The 17,687-nt window shown below is 37.0% G+C and overlaps 1 protein-coding gene across 1 annotated transcript in view; it reads left to right on the top strand.

The window, feature by feature from the left end:
- The window catches only part of ABCB5 (ATP binding cassette subfamily B member 5), a 106,048-nt gene that overhangs the window by 75,711 nt on the left and 12,650 nt on the right, over nt 1-17,687 (top strand). The window contains 4 exon segments of the mRNA XM_061197705.1: nt 2,653-2,856; nt 5,622-5,722; nt 6,643-6,783; nt 17,448-17,604. Coding sequence (XP_061053688.1) covers nt 2,653-2,856; nt 5,622-5,722; nt 6,643-6,783; nt 17,448-17,604 — 603 coding nt within the window.

The following is a 17,687-nucleotide window of genomic DNA, read 5'->3' as shown; positions in this document are numbered from 1 at the left end:
ATACTTCTAACTATTTTATAGCAAAAAATATATATGTTTATGTGGCTGTAGGAGCATTCCATAGTTAATCTGATGTGGGGTGGGACCTTCAACAGTACAAGTACTTAAGTTCCACAGCCTCTTCATCCAGCTATCTGATCTATATAACTTTGAAACTCATGGTGAGGGTGGGAGGAGAGGAGCAAGTACAGTATATTGGTTTGCAAGGGCTGCCATAATGAAGTACCACAGACTGAGTGGCTTAAACAACAGGAATTTATTTCCTCATGGTTCTAGAGCTTAGAAGTCCAAGATCAAGGTGTTGGCATGGTTTGTTTCATTCTGAGTCCTCTCACCTTGACTTATAGTTTTCTTCTTGTTATGTACTCACATGGGCTTTCTCTATGCAAGCATGTCTGCAACCAAATTTCCTTTTCTTATAAGGACACCAGTCATATTGGAGTAGGGCTCACCCTCAAAACCTCATTTTAATCTAATTACCTCTTTAAAGACCTTATCTCCAAATACAGTCACATTCTGAGGAACTGGGAGTTAGGACCTCAACATATGAATTTGGGTGGGGGGTGTAGGGCCATTCAGTCCATAATATACAGCATCTTTTATCTCTGCATCATCCTTAAACTCTCAAGAGGCAGAGTGTAAGTAAGCATTAGTACCAAATGACGTTTTTATTTCAGCCTCATAGCTTAGAGTTAGTGTATAACGCCCTAAAGCATTTAAAACGTGTTACCTGTCTGAGTTTTCAGTATTTAGTGGTTTGTTTGGTGTTTGCTATTGTTATTTGTTTTCACTTTTTTGGAGTTTTCTTTGATAGTTCAGTGAAAAAATGGGAAAATAGTGGATCATTATCAGATGTAGTCTTGAAACTAAAACCACGAAAGTTTTTTAAGAATAAGTCAGAGCCCTGTGGAGAAAGAGGGCTTTTTATTGTTATTTTAATGATGATACTAATTTGGGGGGTACTTCAGTGAATATTGATATCATCTTTTAGAGAAGCAATTTGACAGTATCTATGAAGAATGTAAGAGTATATACCCTTTAACATATAACTCCAGGCTAGGAATTTAACATTAGGAAGTAAAAGATGAGCACAAATATTTTGCACAAAGATGTTCATTACATCTTTGCTTTTAATAGTGAAAAATTGGAATCAATCTACTAAATATTTTTTGAAGACTATTTAGTGACCCAGGAAAAAGCTTGCTGTATAATGTAAAGGGATAAAAGCAGGATACAAAGCTGAATACACACAATAATCCTAATCTGAATGTGTGTGTGTATTTATGTCTGGAAGGATGTAATTTTTAACATTATTTAGACCTTTTCCAATGGCCGTGTTTTCATGATCAGAGCAAAACATATGTTTGAAAATGTGAATTGATATCTTGGTTGGTTATAGCTGTGTTTCTAGGTAAATAGGTGTTTCATTTTTTCATCACAGCATAAAGGAATTTAACATTTCAGTTTATTACTTAACATGTGTCCCACTGAAATTTAATTCATAAGACATGCAGTTCTCGTAAAACAGTTATGAAGATATTTCTACTTAATTTAAGATTTTTTTCCAAATTTCTTTTAAGTTACCTCATACCATGATGTTTCCAACTCCTTTTCTATCTTGATATTACCTCTTTAGAGCTTTGCTGAGTGAAACCAAGTTATAAAGTGCAGAAAAGGGAATGCAAGATATCATATCCAAAGTATATACTTCAATGAATATCCTCAATTATTCCATTCAGCACTACTACAGTGTAGTGGCTAAAAAGTACCAGCCCTTTTTCAGTGTAAGGGGAAGGGGCAGGGATGGTTTTGGAGCCCACATGTGGTAAGTTGGGCATCCATGTGAGGCAGCAGCCTCATGTGGGAAAGCCAAGCCAGAGAAGAGTGAGGAGGGTATGCATGCAGGGGAGAGACAGGGGTCATGATAGCAGATTGGTCACGATCTGCATGATAGCAGAGAGATTGATCACGGAACTCTGTTAAAGAAAATGGGAGCCAGGTTTCTCACTGTTTAAGAAGGGGATAACAAATATTAGAAGGGAGAAAGCTGGAAATAACCTTGTGTTTTTGGATTGGAACTGGAGGTATTGGTATGAACTCATGGATTTCAAGAAATATAAATAGAGAAATAAATATAGATTTCAATAAGTGCATGCATCTACACGCACACACACACACACACACACACACACACACTCCCCAGTTCTATCTACTAACATTCCACTGCTAATGAGCACAACTAGCACCATATATTGATTGTTTTTTAATTAAAAAAATTTTTTTCTTCATATAGTAATTCCTAAATAACATTCTCCACTAACAGGAACTGGGACTCCTTGGAGAAATGACAGATTTCAGGTGTAGGGCCTGGAAAATCTTTTTGTGTCAGAAAGTAAGAACATATTCAAAAATAATAGGAACATGTCAAAGGACAATATCAGACATAATATAGACAAATAAAACATAATGACTCCTTAGCAGTGGACATTTTAAAACTATAACTATTATTTAATCTCTAAGTATAAATTCAAAATAAAAATCTATGTATAAATCCTAAAAAAGAAAGCTTATCTTATTTTGCAAGAAACTATAATAGCAATTCTTGTAAATTTAAAATTAACTGACTTTTTCCCAAAATATGTCTGATTATAGGCAACAGGTTCAAGGGTTGCTGTCTTAACACAAAATGCAACTAACATGGGACTTTCAGTTATCATTTCCTTCATATATGGATGGGAGATGACACTCTTGATTCTGAGTATTGCTCCGGTACTTGCTCTGACAGGAATGATTGAAATGGCAGCAATGACTGGATTTGCCAACAAGGATAAGCAAGAACTTAAGCATGCTGGAAAGGTAAAATAAAGACTGTTGTTCCCATCATAACATTTTAAGAGAAAATCAATAAGAGCTCCTATCCTTACAATACATAACTTCCTTTCTTAGGAATCTGTAAAGTGATGTATATGTATTGAAATTCATACAGATCAGTGTAAGATGGGGTGTAGATAATGTCATAGCAATAGGGTGCATAATTTAGAGCATAGGCTCTGGAGTCAAATTGGCTGAATTAGAATCCAGATTCTACCACTAACAAATGTGTGATCTGAGCAAGTTACAGCAACCTTTCTGGACTTCAGTTTCTTCCTCTGTAAAGTGGAAATAAAATAGTATCCCCTTACAGATCTTTATGACTATTACAGAAAACACTTAGTCTTATTAGTATATGCAATAGTATCTGGAAAACAGTAAGCACTCAGTAATGTCAGCCATTATTACTGTTACCAAATCGTGGGGGAATTTGTTAACATTGTGATTCCACATTCTCTGATTATTGAATAATTGAATGTCTTGAACAATTCTGGATATTTTTTTTTTCAAAATAAAGAGGAAGTATAATAGTTACTAAATTCAAGGCAAGGTACTGATATTGGTAGTGTCTAAAACAAAGCTTTAGAGACAAGGACCATTTTTTAAATGATCAAAATGAACAATGCATTTACTTGGAAAATTTTTTGACATATATAAGTTTCTCAGGATCAATCATATTCATAAAAATAATCATTGTAGTAGCGATTTAGAGAAACATTAGTAATGTAGTACCATAATATCTAAAAGTTGAAAGAGATGTCATTTGATCCAGCCACTCACCCAAAGTAGAAATCTCTTGTACAACATCCCTGTTGAGTGTCTATCCATCTTTTATCCACCCTTTTCTCCAGTGGTAGGCAGTGCAGTGCATTACTTTCCCAGGTTGCTGCCTACCCCTTAGATGGTAGGGAGTTCTTTTTTTTTTTTTTTTTTTTTTTGGTGGCCTTCTATCCTTCTCTTCTTGGCTTTCATCTTGATAGAGGTCCAAAACCTGTTTCTCGTGATGTTTTGAAGCTGCATCATGTAAATGCCAAGTCTTCTCTTGGTCACCCAGCCCCAACTCCTCTCATGATATAGTTTCAAAGATCTATATCACATTGGTGAAAGGCCTGAATATAAAAATGATTTTAATATCATTATGGTCTGTATCACAGTGACTGTATCATATTATAAATAGCATGAATATTCATAAATAGGGATCCAACCAAGCACAGGACTCATAGAAATCTGGTTTTCATGACCCTTGGACTTTTCCACCTTTCCTGCACTAGATAAGGACCCTTGGAATGTCTGCTTGAGCAGTACAGACTGAACTACTTAGCATATATTTGCTTCAGAAACACAGAAAAGTTGTTCAGCCCTCCGTGTGAACAAATTATCACAATTTCCAAGTTAATCTGGCCCTAATTAATTATATTTTATTCATCTTAATTTTTATGTCATGAGCTTTAGTTGTATATGTGCCATTTGACTTTTTTCCTTTTTGTATTATTAAAGTAACCTCAGACTATACAATCGATAACTGCAGTCAAATAGGCAATGTGTCCTTTCCCACTAGCTTTTCAATCAGTCACTTTACCAAACACCAAAACTTAGAATATGGACCAATAAAACATATTGGTCCTTCTTTGGTTGCATGTGTAGATTTGGAAAAATCATCAAATGTTTTATTTTTCAGATTTTAAATGACCATATTAGAAAAAAATAAATAAATAAAATGACCATATTAGTTTTTAAAAAAGGACTATTTTCTAAGGTTCTGTTTTCAGTCCTTTCTCTATTGTGAAAAATGATCACAAGACTTTTTCATTCATTTCTTTTTGTTTTCCTCAAGATTTCAGCATTCTCATCCATTTTCTTCATGTACTACAAAATGTTACAGGTGGAGATTTCTTTGAGTTCATTTTGAAATTATGAGAATTTAGAGCAGAATCCAGGTGTCCTGACCATGGTCTACGTATCCAGTTCTCTCCCGTAACCCAAGTTCTCCTTCAAATAACCTTGGGTGTCCACCTAGGTCTTCATCTGTCCCACAGTCCACTCTGCCAGCCTGGAAAGAGAATGTGAAAGCAGGAAGTTTCTCTTTCAAGTCAACATGTGTTCTCATGTCCAAGAAGTTATTCTGAGCCAAAAGTCTCCTCCATTTTTGATCCCTCTTCTTTTTGAAAACTATATAACTATGAAGAAGCATTACATTTGAACTAAATATCTTTTTAAGTTCACAGACATCAAAATGAAAAATGGCTATACAATATCTTATACAGAATTCAAAAGCCACACTCCATGTTACTTTATAGCAGTGTTCCTGAGAACTTTGGTTGCTATTTGCATTTCCGTGCTAGAATACAATAATTATTTATTTGATTCTCTCTGCTGTCTTCTTCTTGAATCAGCTCATAATTCATAGGACAGCTCCTTTGCATAATTACATACGGACATAATGCTCACTAATGTTTGATCCCTCTGCTTATGGAACTAGTTTAAATAGAAACTCAATGAAGACTTAAAGAGGGCTAAATTTAGACCAGTGGACTAAATCTTTTCAAAAGGAATTTTCCTTGAGCTTATTATCCTAATATATTATTTTCCTGTCTTATTTTGGGGAAGGAAAAGAAAGAAGCTAAGAAAACTCATCAGAAAAACTTATTGACTTAATGTACTTAATATGTCCCTGTTGTGACTGTAACTCACAACCAGAAGTTTAACCACTACTAATTTTATTTCTCTATTTTATTATCTTGTTTTATAAGATAGCAACCGAAGCTGTGGAGAATATACGCACTACAGTGTCATTAACAAGAGAAAAAGCCTTCGAGCAAATGTATGAGGAGATGCTTCAGACTCAGCACAGGTGATTGTAGATTCATACTGACTGTATTAACTATAGTTTGTTCCTATAAAGGCAGTACTCCTGGGTGACTCCAGTGGTTTGCCTGCCAACTCATTTGCTCTGGAATCTTTCCTAGTAATGGTACATCTTAATTCCTTATATGACTCCACCAAGAGGAAACTAGAAAGAGGAGTTGAGAGCAAGCACATTTAGAACATATGTTTTAGGTCCTCCCACATTGCCATGAACTATAACAAAGTGTGCATATTTTTCTTATTTCCATGAAACAAGATTGAGGAAATAACATATTTAAGAAAGAAAATAATATTGCTTAGCCCTTTATATTGAATCTCTAAAAGAGTTCACATTTTAAAACAAATATATGCACAACAAATGTGATCAATTCTTTTAATTTTAAACAAAATTTAAATTTAAATTTTAAAAAAATTAAAATTAAAATTCTTTTAATTTTTTTAGTCCTCCTTACCACATTTACTTAGTGATACTCTTTGTATTACTTTATCAGAGAGATAGCTTTATACTCTTTTACACTCATGCTTGTGGTTGGTACCACCATTTAATTCCCACTATTTATTCTATTAGTGCAACATTAGGATAGAAAATATTTTTAAACCAAATCTCTTTAACTCTTTCAGTAGCTATCCTTTCACAGACCTTGTCCATTCATTTGAAAATACATAGAGGCAGCTTTGTTACATTGAACTATAGAGCATATAGCTATAGAGAAAATCATTATATTTATTGTTTTCTCTATAATAATTCTCAGTAGTTAAAAAGTCATTTTCTCTTTAATAATTAGAAAAAGTGTATACCCCCTAAATGATAATACGTCTTACCTTCTGTTTTCATTACTCTACATTTATTTAAAGGATCTTACTATACCTCATGCCCCATTATCTAGTAAATTTTGTGCATTTCAGAAATACCTTGAAGAAAGCACAGATCATTGGAATCTGTTATGCATTCAGCCATGCCTTTGTATATTTTGCCTATGCAGCGTGTTTTCGATTTGGAACTTATTTAATTCAAGCAGGACGAATGACCCCAGAGGGCATGTTCATGTAGGTTGTACAAGTATATAAACCCTGTAAATGGGTTATGTACTTAAATTAACCAGAAAGATGTCTAGTTTAGAGTGTATTATCATTTAAATCATATATGTGCAAAAGACATGTTGGGGAAATTAAAAAATTTTTTGTTATTTAATATCTATTGATATAAGTGCAGTCAAGCTGGTAAAATACTGATATAACACAGATACTCTGAGTTAAACTCCCAGATGAATTGCTTCCTACTTCAGTTTACTAGACGTGGGAATGTGGGGGTAAAATATGCCTTCTTGTTATCCATTATCTCCCAAGGTGGAGATGGCTTTATCAAGTGTGACTGTAAATCAGTGAGGTAAGTTCCTTGCTAAGCAAATACTCCAGGAGAAACACATGTAAATGAGTATTTCTCTTCAGAAAAGTCACATTGAGAATTGATCATGGCATCCCAATGAGGCTGCCTCTTCCCAAAGCATTTGTTGGTGCTTCTATTTGGAACTCTGTTCACATAGTTATGAATTTCTTTACTTCATAGAAACACCTAAATTCAACTTCTGAAATTAGAAAAATTTATTTTGGGTATTAATTCTGAGCTTCTTAAGTCTCCCTAAAATGTCAGATTGTTACTAATCTATATCATAAATGTCACTGCTAAACGTTTAGAGCTAGAGAAATCCATACAATATTTGACTCCAAAAGTAACGTTATTTTTTTTTAAGAAGCCCACCAAAACATACCCATCAAAGCAAGGATCAGCCTCTTCAAAATAATGACTTGGGAGATTACACCTGTTTCAAGGATACTGCCATTTGGCAAAAAATGTCGGGAACTCCTCTTTGGGATTTACCTCTCAAGACTCAGACATATTCTTTTGAATATCCTTATTGGTGGCACATATTTGTACTTTGAGGATATATTCAATTTGAAGAAATGACCAAAAGTCATTTGAAGCCAAATAATTTCAGAATAACTTGGAATAATTTTCAGTTCCTCTTCATGTGTTTATTTGTTTGTTTGTTTGTTTATCTATCAAACATTAACTGAGTTCTCAGGAAGTTTCTTTGCTAGGCACTCAGAAGGAAAGCATCCACAGTTCACCAACCTAATATTTTTGAATCTATGAGGCCACTTAGAGGTTTCATGAAGCAGATTTTCTTATAAAATGGAATATCTGTATTTAAAATGTCAACAGGAATTTTAGGCTCCCTGTTCTACCATGTTTTCCTACCCTCTAAAACAGTGTGCAGTATTGTCTTTGTGAACATATAAATCACAATTATGACATTTACCCTTGGTCTTCATTCTGATTACACAGACTAGTTTACAGAGATAAATTAACAAGAAACCAAATGTAGAATCACCTAAATTACTTCATTCAGCTCACCAGCCTGCACTAAATTAGCAAGTTGTTTCCTTGGTTCTTATGAAATGCAGGCAATCACAAGCTTAAAAGTTGATTGTATTCCAAAAGTTTGCTTGCAAGCCAATTGTTTGAAACTCAGAACATGTCTTCCTTACGTTGCTCTAAACTTTCTGCAGCCATCTTTAAATCCCCAGTGTCCCATTCCTTCATATAACTGTTCCTTGGTATTAGTTGAGAGCAAGCCAATTAAATATACTCATACTAATGTAGGATGTCTGATGATTTTATCAATTCTCACAGAAGAATTTTCATTTATAAAAGCAATTATAATCCCAGTTACTTTCTAATGGATTTACTTGAAGATAGTGTAACAAAGCAATCAAGAGAGAAGCACCTCATTTTCCCATCACCAAACTCACTAGGGTACCACTGATCCACCATGCCTGCCATCTCCATGGAAGAACTAAGGTCCTTGTCTGCAATAGGTTCCTGCAATCATCTCTTTACATCAGTTTCTGTCACTACTATTTCTTTGCTTTATAATCACCTGTCATAAAAAAAAGAAAGAAATCTCTCCCATGACCTTAAGTCCCCTTCTGCCTACTTTCAATGTCTCTGTTCTCCTTTGCAGCCAAACAAATTCTAGAGTTGCCTGTTCTTGTTATCTACACCTTTTCATCTCCAACCTCTCCTAAACTCATTCCAGTCAAGCCTTGATTCCCACCATTCCACTGGAAAGACTCATTATCAAGGTCACCACTGACCTCCATCTTGCCCACCCATAGACCCATCCAGTGTCTGGTTTTTGGTTTTTTTTTAAATTTTATTTATTTATTTATGGCTGTGTTGGGTCTTCGTTTCTGTGCGAGGGCTTTCTCTAGTTGCGGCAAGTGGGGGCCATTCTTCATCGCGGTGCGCGGGCCTCTCACTATCGCGGCCTCTCTTGTTGCAGAGCACAGGCTCCAGACGCGCAGGCTCAGCAGTTGTGGCGCACGGGTTTAGTTGCTCCGCGGCATGTGGGATCTTCCCAGACCAGGGCTCGAACCCGTGTCCCCTGCATTGGCAGGCAGATTCTCAACCACTGCACCACCAGGGAAGCCCCTGGTGTCTGGTTTTCCCATCTCATTTAACTTGACTTCTCAGCAGCATTTTGTACTCTCCTTCCTGAAACATTTTCTTCTCTAGGCTTTTTCTCCTTTGTTATTGGCCCCTCCTCCTCTATTTCCTGATTTTCTGCTGGGCCTCCACGCGTTGGGGGGCTTTAGGGCTCTCAGTGCTTTTCATCCACGCACTCTAATTGGTAATTTCATCCAATCTGATGGTTTTTTAAATATTACCTGTATCCTGATGACTCCCTTCTGTGTATTTCCAACTCTGACCCCACTCCTAAATACCACATGCTTATCCAACTACCTACTGGACATCTCCACTTAGGTGTCTAATCATATCCTAATGTGTGCAAAACAGAATTTGAAGTTTTTCCTTCCCAAAGTGTCTCTTTTCCAAGACTTCTCCATCTTAATAAACAGCACCACTATCTATGCAGTTGCTCAGCCCAAAAATCTAAGAGTCAACCTTATTGCTTCTCTTGCCTTCACCCACCACATACAGCACCAAGTCTTAACAGCTGTAACTCCAAAATGCTTCTTACCATCTCTACCCATGTTACCTTCCTTTTTACCTCGTTGCCTGTCTTGACTGGACCACTTTAACTACCTGCTCACTGATGTCCCTGTGCTCACTCTCTTGCTTCCCTGTAATCCATTCTCCACACAGTAGCTAGGCTGATCTTTTAAAACACAAATCCAATTCCATCAATTTACTAAAATACTGTAATGAATTCCCATTGAAATTTGAATAGAACCAAATTCCTTACTCTGACCTGAAAGCTCTACACATTTGGGCCTCTGCCTTCCTTTCCAACCTCATCTACCATTGTCTTTTTTTGTGATCTGCACATCAGCCCCCTACTTGCATTTCTGTCCCTGGAACTCTCTTCTTAGTGTTTTTGCACTTGCTTTTTCCTCTGTCTGGAATAATCATTCAGTTCTTTACTGGGCTGCCTCTTTCTCACCATCCAAGCCTCTGCTCCTAAGTCCACTCCTCAGAGGGACTTTTGCTGATGGCTCAAAGTAGTCCTCTTAGCCCTTCTCCTCATCACTCTCTATCCCATTACCATGGTTTAGTTTGTGTATAGCACTTACCACTATGTGAAATTATCTTTTTTGTCTCCAGATTTATTGAGTGCATAGACTGTAAGTTCAGTCAGAGCAGAGCTTAGCCTGTTTTGGTCACTGATGTTTCCCTAGAGCCAAAAACAAGAGCTTGGAACATCATAGGCACACAATAGATATTCACTGAATAAATGACTGAACCAAAAATAAAGGGAGATATTTGGAGTTGGTGCATAATTAAGCAGTCCAGTCATTCCTGGAAATGTATTCCCAGATTCAACTTTTCCACATCACTGCTGTTTTTCACAGATTCTTCTCTTTTTCTTCCCTTCTACATCCAAGTGCTTTGGCATAAGGACTGGGTGTAAGTCAAAGACAGCCATTTATAGAAAAGTAGAATGTTTGTAGCTGGGAGTCTACTTCTCCATACTGAGATTTGTTTAGATTAAAACTACGCAAAGAATTTTCTTAGTTAAAGAATGATACAACTTCAAAATCATGCAATCACTATCATGCCTGCAAATGACATCAGGCAGGACATTTCTTGAATGGGGCCTCTCAAGGCTGCCAACCATTCTGTTTCATATGATAATCACTATAACAACAAACTTGATTGAGTCCTTACTTAGTATTAAGGATTTGTAATACATTTTCTGCTTAATCTTCTCCACTATCCTGTGAAATACTATGATTCCCATTTTACAGATGGGGAAAATTAACACTCAAGGAAGTTACCTAACTTGCCCAAAGTCAGTTAATCAGCAAGTGGCAGAGCACAGATTCAAGTTCATGACTCAAGATGCTAGGGGCTTTGCTTAGTTGACATTTATTATTATTAATTATTAATTATTATTATTACTAATTCTGTGACAAACTTTCATAGAATCTTTCTATAAAATTATTGTTTTTTTTAAAATTCTTGTGTAGTTTTCCAAACGTTTAAATATCCAGAGCTGGGCTGATTCTTACCATAAATGGAACAAGTAACTTGCTTAGTATTAGTTTATGACCCTAAAATATAGAAGAATCAAAAGGCCCCCATACAAAAATTCCTCCTCCTACTGGACTACCATACTTCCTGAATTCTTTTTTCATTAAATTCATTGAAAAGGGTCATTTCTGGAGACGTAAGAATTTTAGCTGTCAGAACACATGTAAGATTATTAACATGAGAGCAACGATTAATGAACAGTAATCACACTGGTATTTCCTAGTGCCCTGAGGGAAGGAAGAAACAAAGAGCTATCTGAGCTTGGACCACGAGTATCATTTTTGATTTGAATTTCATTCAACCAGACTACAAACAAAGTAAGGATACCCATACTTTTATAGTATGGACAAAGAAGAGAGGCTCTGGGAAATATGGGTATGGGGCTGTGCAAAATATGAATAGATGAGATTTGTCTTCAATAGCAAAATCTTCAGTTTCCTTAGAGACCCAAAGTGGTCCCCAACTACCATAAACATGTCACAAGTGTCCCTTTAGACACACTAAACTACACCTGGCCTAAAGGACTCTGTGCCTTCCAGAATCTAAGGACACAGACAGCTTTCTATCTAATCAGCTAATTAAATGGAAGATTTTACAAAGAAAACTCTCTCCTACTAGAACCCTCCTTACGTAAAAAGAACTTTGTGCCATTCTCTAAATCAATGGTTTCCCAACTCGATCAATCGAGGAGCTGGTTAAAAATGCAGATACCTGGAGCTCACCCTACAGATCTAACCCAGAGATCTGTAGATCTGGTGTAGGGCCAGGAAACTACGTTTTACCAAACATCCCAGACTGTTCTGAGGCACAGAATCTGAAGATCACTCTTTAAGAAATATGAGCATAGGGACTGAATTCCAGGCTGCTCTCCATAGCTACTTGAAACCTCAGGGTTTTCTTTTGGCCATTACCAGAAACTTTTCTAGAATTATATAAAAATTGGGGAAGTCATATTTTAGTTTATTGTATAAAATAAAGATGCTTTATTCACTCTATAAAATGTGAATGTATTTTCATGACTTATAGCTACCAGGATGGATAAGCTGTCTCTCTTTCAGAAATGACAGTGTGCCTTATAGAAGGAGATGCACAAAGGGAGTTTTAACAGCAGAATCCATTGGTGTGCTCATAATGTTACTTTATCAGCAAGGCTACTATCAACCTTAGCTTTTTCTTCTAAAAAAATTCCTCACAACATACATTTCTTATGGTAGAAACTGTCTCCATCCATCTCTATTGCTGTAGAAGTTTCTCTGAAATGAGCATTTTTTAAAAGGTGATAACATTTTCCCTCTGCTGCCTTGCAGCCAATGCATAGGCATTCAGAAAATCTCTTACTTATGTTCTCATACACATACGTGTAGGAAAAATCTCCCCTTCTGCTTCTGTTAGCCCTGGCAGCACTTCGGATTTACTTCAGTATAAATGTACAGACTTTGAGAAATACAACATAAGTTTATTTTCTCCTGTCTGAATTTTAGTGCCTTTAGGTTAGTTTCTAGCTAACTTGCCTTTTGCAATATAGTCCAGAAACCATTAGTGCCCAGCAGAGGTTTCTGTTATTCTCCATACTCCCGCGTCAGAACTTTCCTCTCTCTGTTTCTTCCTTCTTTGCTATGCATATTAGCAGGAAGCTAAGTAGAGCAGATGGGTAAGAAAGAATCAAGGCATGACAGCCTTCAGTACAGTAATTATAAAAGCCACAGCTTTGAAAACTGCCTGATAAGCAGAGAGCCAAGCAGCTTATGTGTTGTGGCCTAGTCCTCCAAAAATCCAAATGCAGTTCTTGACAGAAAATCATATTGAACTTTGAATATTTAATGTGGTTATTGGCCAAAAGAACAATAGGTGGGTTTTCAGTGAATATTAATAGTAGGTTAACAGCTTGGAATAAAAAGGGATAGAAAGCAAGCTAGGTCTCCACCATCATCTTTGCTCTGGTAGGCCAGGCAGCCATGGAACTGTGTTAACATAATTAGGAAAACAACCTTAGTTAGCCAAAACAAGGAAAACAGGAAAGTCTTCTTTCAGTGTTCATTGCCATGACAGCCACCCAGCTTCTGCCAGGCTCCTCCCCAGAGATTATCCAGAGTTTAGGAGGAAAAGATAAGGAGACCAGATAGAGGGATCAACCATTGAAGGGATCTAAAGGAGACAAATCAAGGAGGATTTGCTATCTAGGGTCCTCTGAAGATTCTAAAATGGGAAACAAGTGGTAACAAACCCCAACATGCAGGGAGAGACAGTTCAGGTCAGCTTTCCACTAGAAGGAGCACTGTGTAAGGGAAAACAGTAAACAAGGAGGTTCAAGTTCCAGTCCTACAGTTTCATAGCTATGTGATTCTGGGCAAATTGCTTATTTCTCTGAGGTAAAGAGTCTCCTTATTTATTAAAAAGTGATGTGTGTGCCTTACTCCTAGGTGATCAAATGGTATCATGTATACGAAAACATTCTATAAAACCCAAAGTACCAAATAAATATAAGTTGTATATTTTCTCTCTCCCTTCTGTTGAGAAAGGGATTTACGGTGAAAAGAAAAGGATCTTTGTACTGTTATATGGATGTTAGGGGAAAAGAGTATGAGGATGGGAATAATTGTAATGGCCACCCCTGTGAGGAAAGATACTCTTATCTTCCAATCAAAAAAAAGAAACTTACTGAGTGGGGACTTCAGAAGTTGTGGTTTGACCTGCTATGCTAATCTACATCCTTAGAAATGTGAGAACTTACTTTCCAACAGAAAGTGTCCCATTAACTTTCAGTTCTATGAGAGGAATAACAGTAACTTAAACACTTAATGAGCACTATACTAAACACTTTATATTACTAATGTATTTAATTCTCACAGCAGCCCCATAAGATGTAGATAGTCTTGTTATCTCCAATTGTCAGTAAGGAAGCAGAAGCACAAAGAACATGCACAGGGTCACAGAACTAGCAAATAAATGATGGAGTTTGGATGTAGTCCCAGTGATCTGGCTTCAGAGTCCAGTCTCTGAACTGCCCAGTATACTTCCTCTTAGAATAAGTCACCAAAGGTATACAAACTGGATATGGGAGCAGGGTTAAGGGGAGACAAATAGACCTGAACCAGTAACTATGCTGGGTATTTCTATTTGGATCAATTGTATTAAAATTAGGATTGTTCATTTCTATGCTTTTTTACGTTGTTCCCAGCCAAAAGATCCTTTAAAAATTCTAATTCTATTTCAGCAGCAATGATGGGCAAGGGGATTTCCCCATTGCTTGAAAATGCTTGGAAGGATCATTGTAGCGAGGGTGCAGTGACAACGGCCCCATGAACCCATGAAGAATCCATAAAACTAGGAAAGAAGAAGCCTAGCACGTGAAAACCCTCTCCAGACCTCTTCCTGCTCAGTATTCTCTTTCCTCAACCCCAGCCAACCTGGAGGGGTTTTTTTTGTTTTGTTTTGTTTTTTAATTAATTAATTTATTTATTTAGGTTTTTTTGGCTGTGTTGGGTCTTCGTTTCTGTGCGAGGGCTTTCGCTAGTCGCCGCGAGTGGGGGCCACTCTTCATCACGGTGTGCAGGCCTCTCACTGTCGAGGCCTCTCTTGTTGCGGAGCACAGGCTCCAGACGCGCAGGCTCAGTAGTTGTGGCTCACGGGCCCAGTTGCTCCGCGGCATGTGGGATCTTCCCAGACCAGGGCTGGAACCCGTGTCCCCTGCATTGGCAAGCAGATTCTCAACCACTGCGCCACCAGGGAAGCCCCCAACCTGGAGGTTTTTGCTAGAAATTCAGTAAAGCTGTATAAACTCAGTGTAAATCCGTATAAGGATAAACTGTAGATAAGATTTCTTCTTCCATGGACAATTTAAATTAAGAAAGTTATAGAAGTTAAATTTTAGGTTTTTGAATTCCTGCTTTACATATTTATGGTTCAAGAATTATTCCAACATGAAAATCATTTCTGAACGGTGGAATGTTTCTTGTAATCTTATTTGGGCATGAAGGGGCTATATAAGCATTTATGATAGATTAATACTTTGACAAATGTGTTATTAGTGACTTTAAAACATTCATCATTATAGCAAATCATTCCTCTTTGTATATCCCAAATGGGTGAAATTCCCAAGACCAACACGGGCATGGGAAGTCGGCCTGAACATTTCTCTGGAGTAAGCTCTTGGTTCAGATGCCTCCAGGAGGTTGGACCAATTTGAAGGATCTGGTTTAACTCTCTCATGGAGTTAGAGCACTGGTTATTGTGCAATAAATGCTTTTTAAGTGGAAGTGAAATGCAACTTAGTTCACTCTAGCTAATTGGGCCAGACTAGGTTAGGACAGATTCTATAGCAGACCAGCTTTGGCCTCTTTATACAGAACCCACCTGCGGAAAAAGTATAAAGGAGATTAATGTCCCTGACTCAACCCCCAGATAGTCCCATCACCACAAAGTTAGGTTCCTCAATGTAATCCTCATCAACGTCAACCCCCATCCCACTTAGCCTCCCCTCAACATATACACAATAAAGACAGCATCAGGGCTTTTAGCTGGTACTCTCCCTTCTCTACTAAAACTTTTCTTCTTGCTCTATTGTGCATCCTTTGGATCATTTACCTCTCACAGAAGCAAATTCTCCCTTCTACCCTTCTCAGTAAATTTCATTTTATGGGAGACCTAACAAAGACATTAGCCTCTGTACATGTATGCCAAATGATTAAATTGACTTTCAATGACGCAAATTTTAGGACAGGTAGATATTTTGGCACATCTCAAATCAGAGGAAAATGGTATTTTCTTAGTTGTTCTGAGAAGCCTCCATCCCTGTGGGACTAGAATCCAGGTCTCCTGACTCATAATCCAATTCTCTTCCCATCTTACCTGCTGACTCTTGGATCAGACTGAGGCTGGAGTCTGATTCAGCCTGGTGTTTTTTTCCTTGCATTAAAAAGAACAAAACAAAAAAAAACCTCTGATGTGTAACCTAAATTCAATAACCACTTCTGATATTTATAGCTGAGTATTAAGTATTTTGAATGGCATTTTGAACTCTAAATAATTTTAGTAAATATTAGTACTAAAAATGCCTTGACATCACAGAACTAGTGGCTACAAAATTTTAGCGTCTCACATCCCAGTAAACTGGTTGTTTGTATATTTTATACTGTGTTTGACCTTTGTAAAGACAACAAGATTCAAGATCTGAGGTCTGTGTCACTGAAGAGATTGCATCAAAATCCACCCCTTAGTAGGTCCCATCTCTGGAGAAATTCACGAGGAGACCAGCGTGTTTACCTTGCTGTGATCCAGCACAGCAAACAAACAACTGGGTTCTGTGATGTCTTTTTACTGCCTAATGTTTAAATATTGCCAATGAAACGGAATTGTACCTTTAGCTCTGCCACTGAGATGCATTATTTTTCATTCTAGTTATATGTTTTCATGGCTAAAATGAAAAAGAAAATGAGAGGAAAATATTTAACCATGGCCACATGATACGCCACATTTCTGTGAACAATCTGTGTACTTCCAAACATCATTTGCATACTTACCATTTTATAATTAACATATTTTAAGACTGAGATCATAATCTATAGCAGACCAAAGATCAAAGCTCTTCTTCCAGCCTGGCTAAGGTATATTTTAGTCAGATATTGTTTTGAGGACCTTAACAAAGCACAATCTCCATGCTTTACTCTCTTTAAATTATGTAGCACTTCAGACAGATAACCAATCATCTGACATCAGTTATCTGTTCTAACTACATTATATGCAAAAAAAAAAAAAACATCCATATCTACTGTGTAAATTCAGATCTCACTACTGGTGACTCATTCTTCCTATTGTTAGTTGAATTCTCTGTTAAATCTCCAAGCAAATGAGCCTTATATCAAGGAGGCTAAGAAGTTTTATATTCATTAGTTAGAGCCTTTGAGCTATCTTTCTAATTGGAAAAGAAATTTTTAAGATTACCTGAGCTCCAAAGGTTATTTTGGTGTACAAGGCAAGGGATGATCACTGTGTGGTAGAAAATTACAAAAGAGATATCATTGTTGGGCCTTCAGCATTAATGGTATTGTCTGGGCCAAAAGATTATATTCCAGTGCCTGATTTTTCCTTCACTTTTACAGCTCTTGTTTGAAAACAGACCTAGTTGAGATTCAAGTGCTTTATATTTTGATAGAGTTTTTACTGCAATTGCATATGGAGCTATGGCCATTGGAGAAACACTTGTTTTGGCACCTGAATATTCGAGAGCCAAATCTGGGGCTGCACATCTGTTTGCTTTATTGGAAAAGAAACCAACTATAGACAGCTATAGTCAAGAATGGAAAAAACCCGTAAGCACAACTCTGATTTTAAATTTCCACTTATTATTAATTGTCTATATGCATGCTCTCTAAATAGAGACTTAAATGAAGGC

The sequence above is a fragment of the Eubalaena glacialis genome, chromosome 8 (genome assembly GCF_028564815.1).
Source record: "Eubalaena glacialis isolate mEubGla1 chromosome 8, mEubGla1.1.hap2.+ XY, whole genome shotgun sequence".
In the NCBI taxonomy this organism is placed as follows: Eukaryota; Metazoa; Chordata; class Mammalia; order Artiodactyla; family Balaenidae; genus Eubalaena; species Eubalaena glacialis.
The sequence above is the reverse complement of the archived record's forward strand: the minus strand, read 5'-3'. Positions and strand labels throughout refer to the sequence as shown.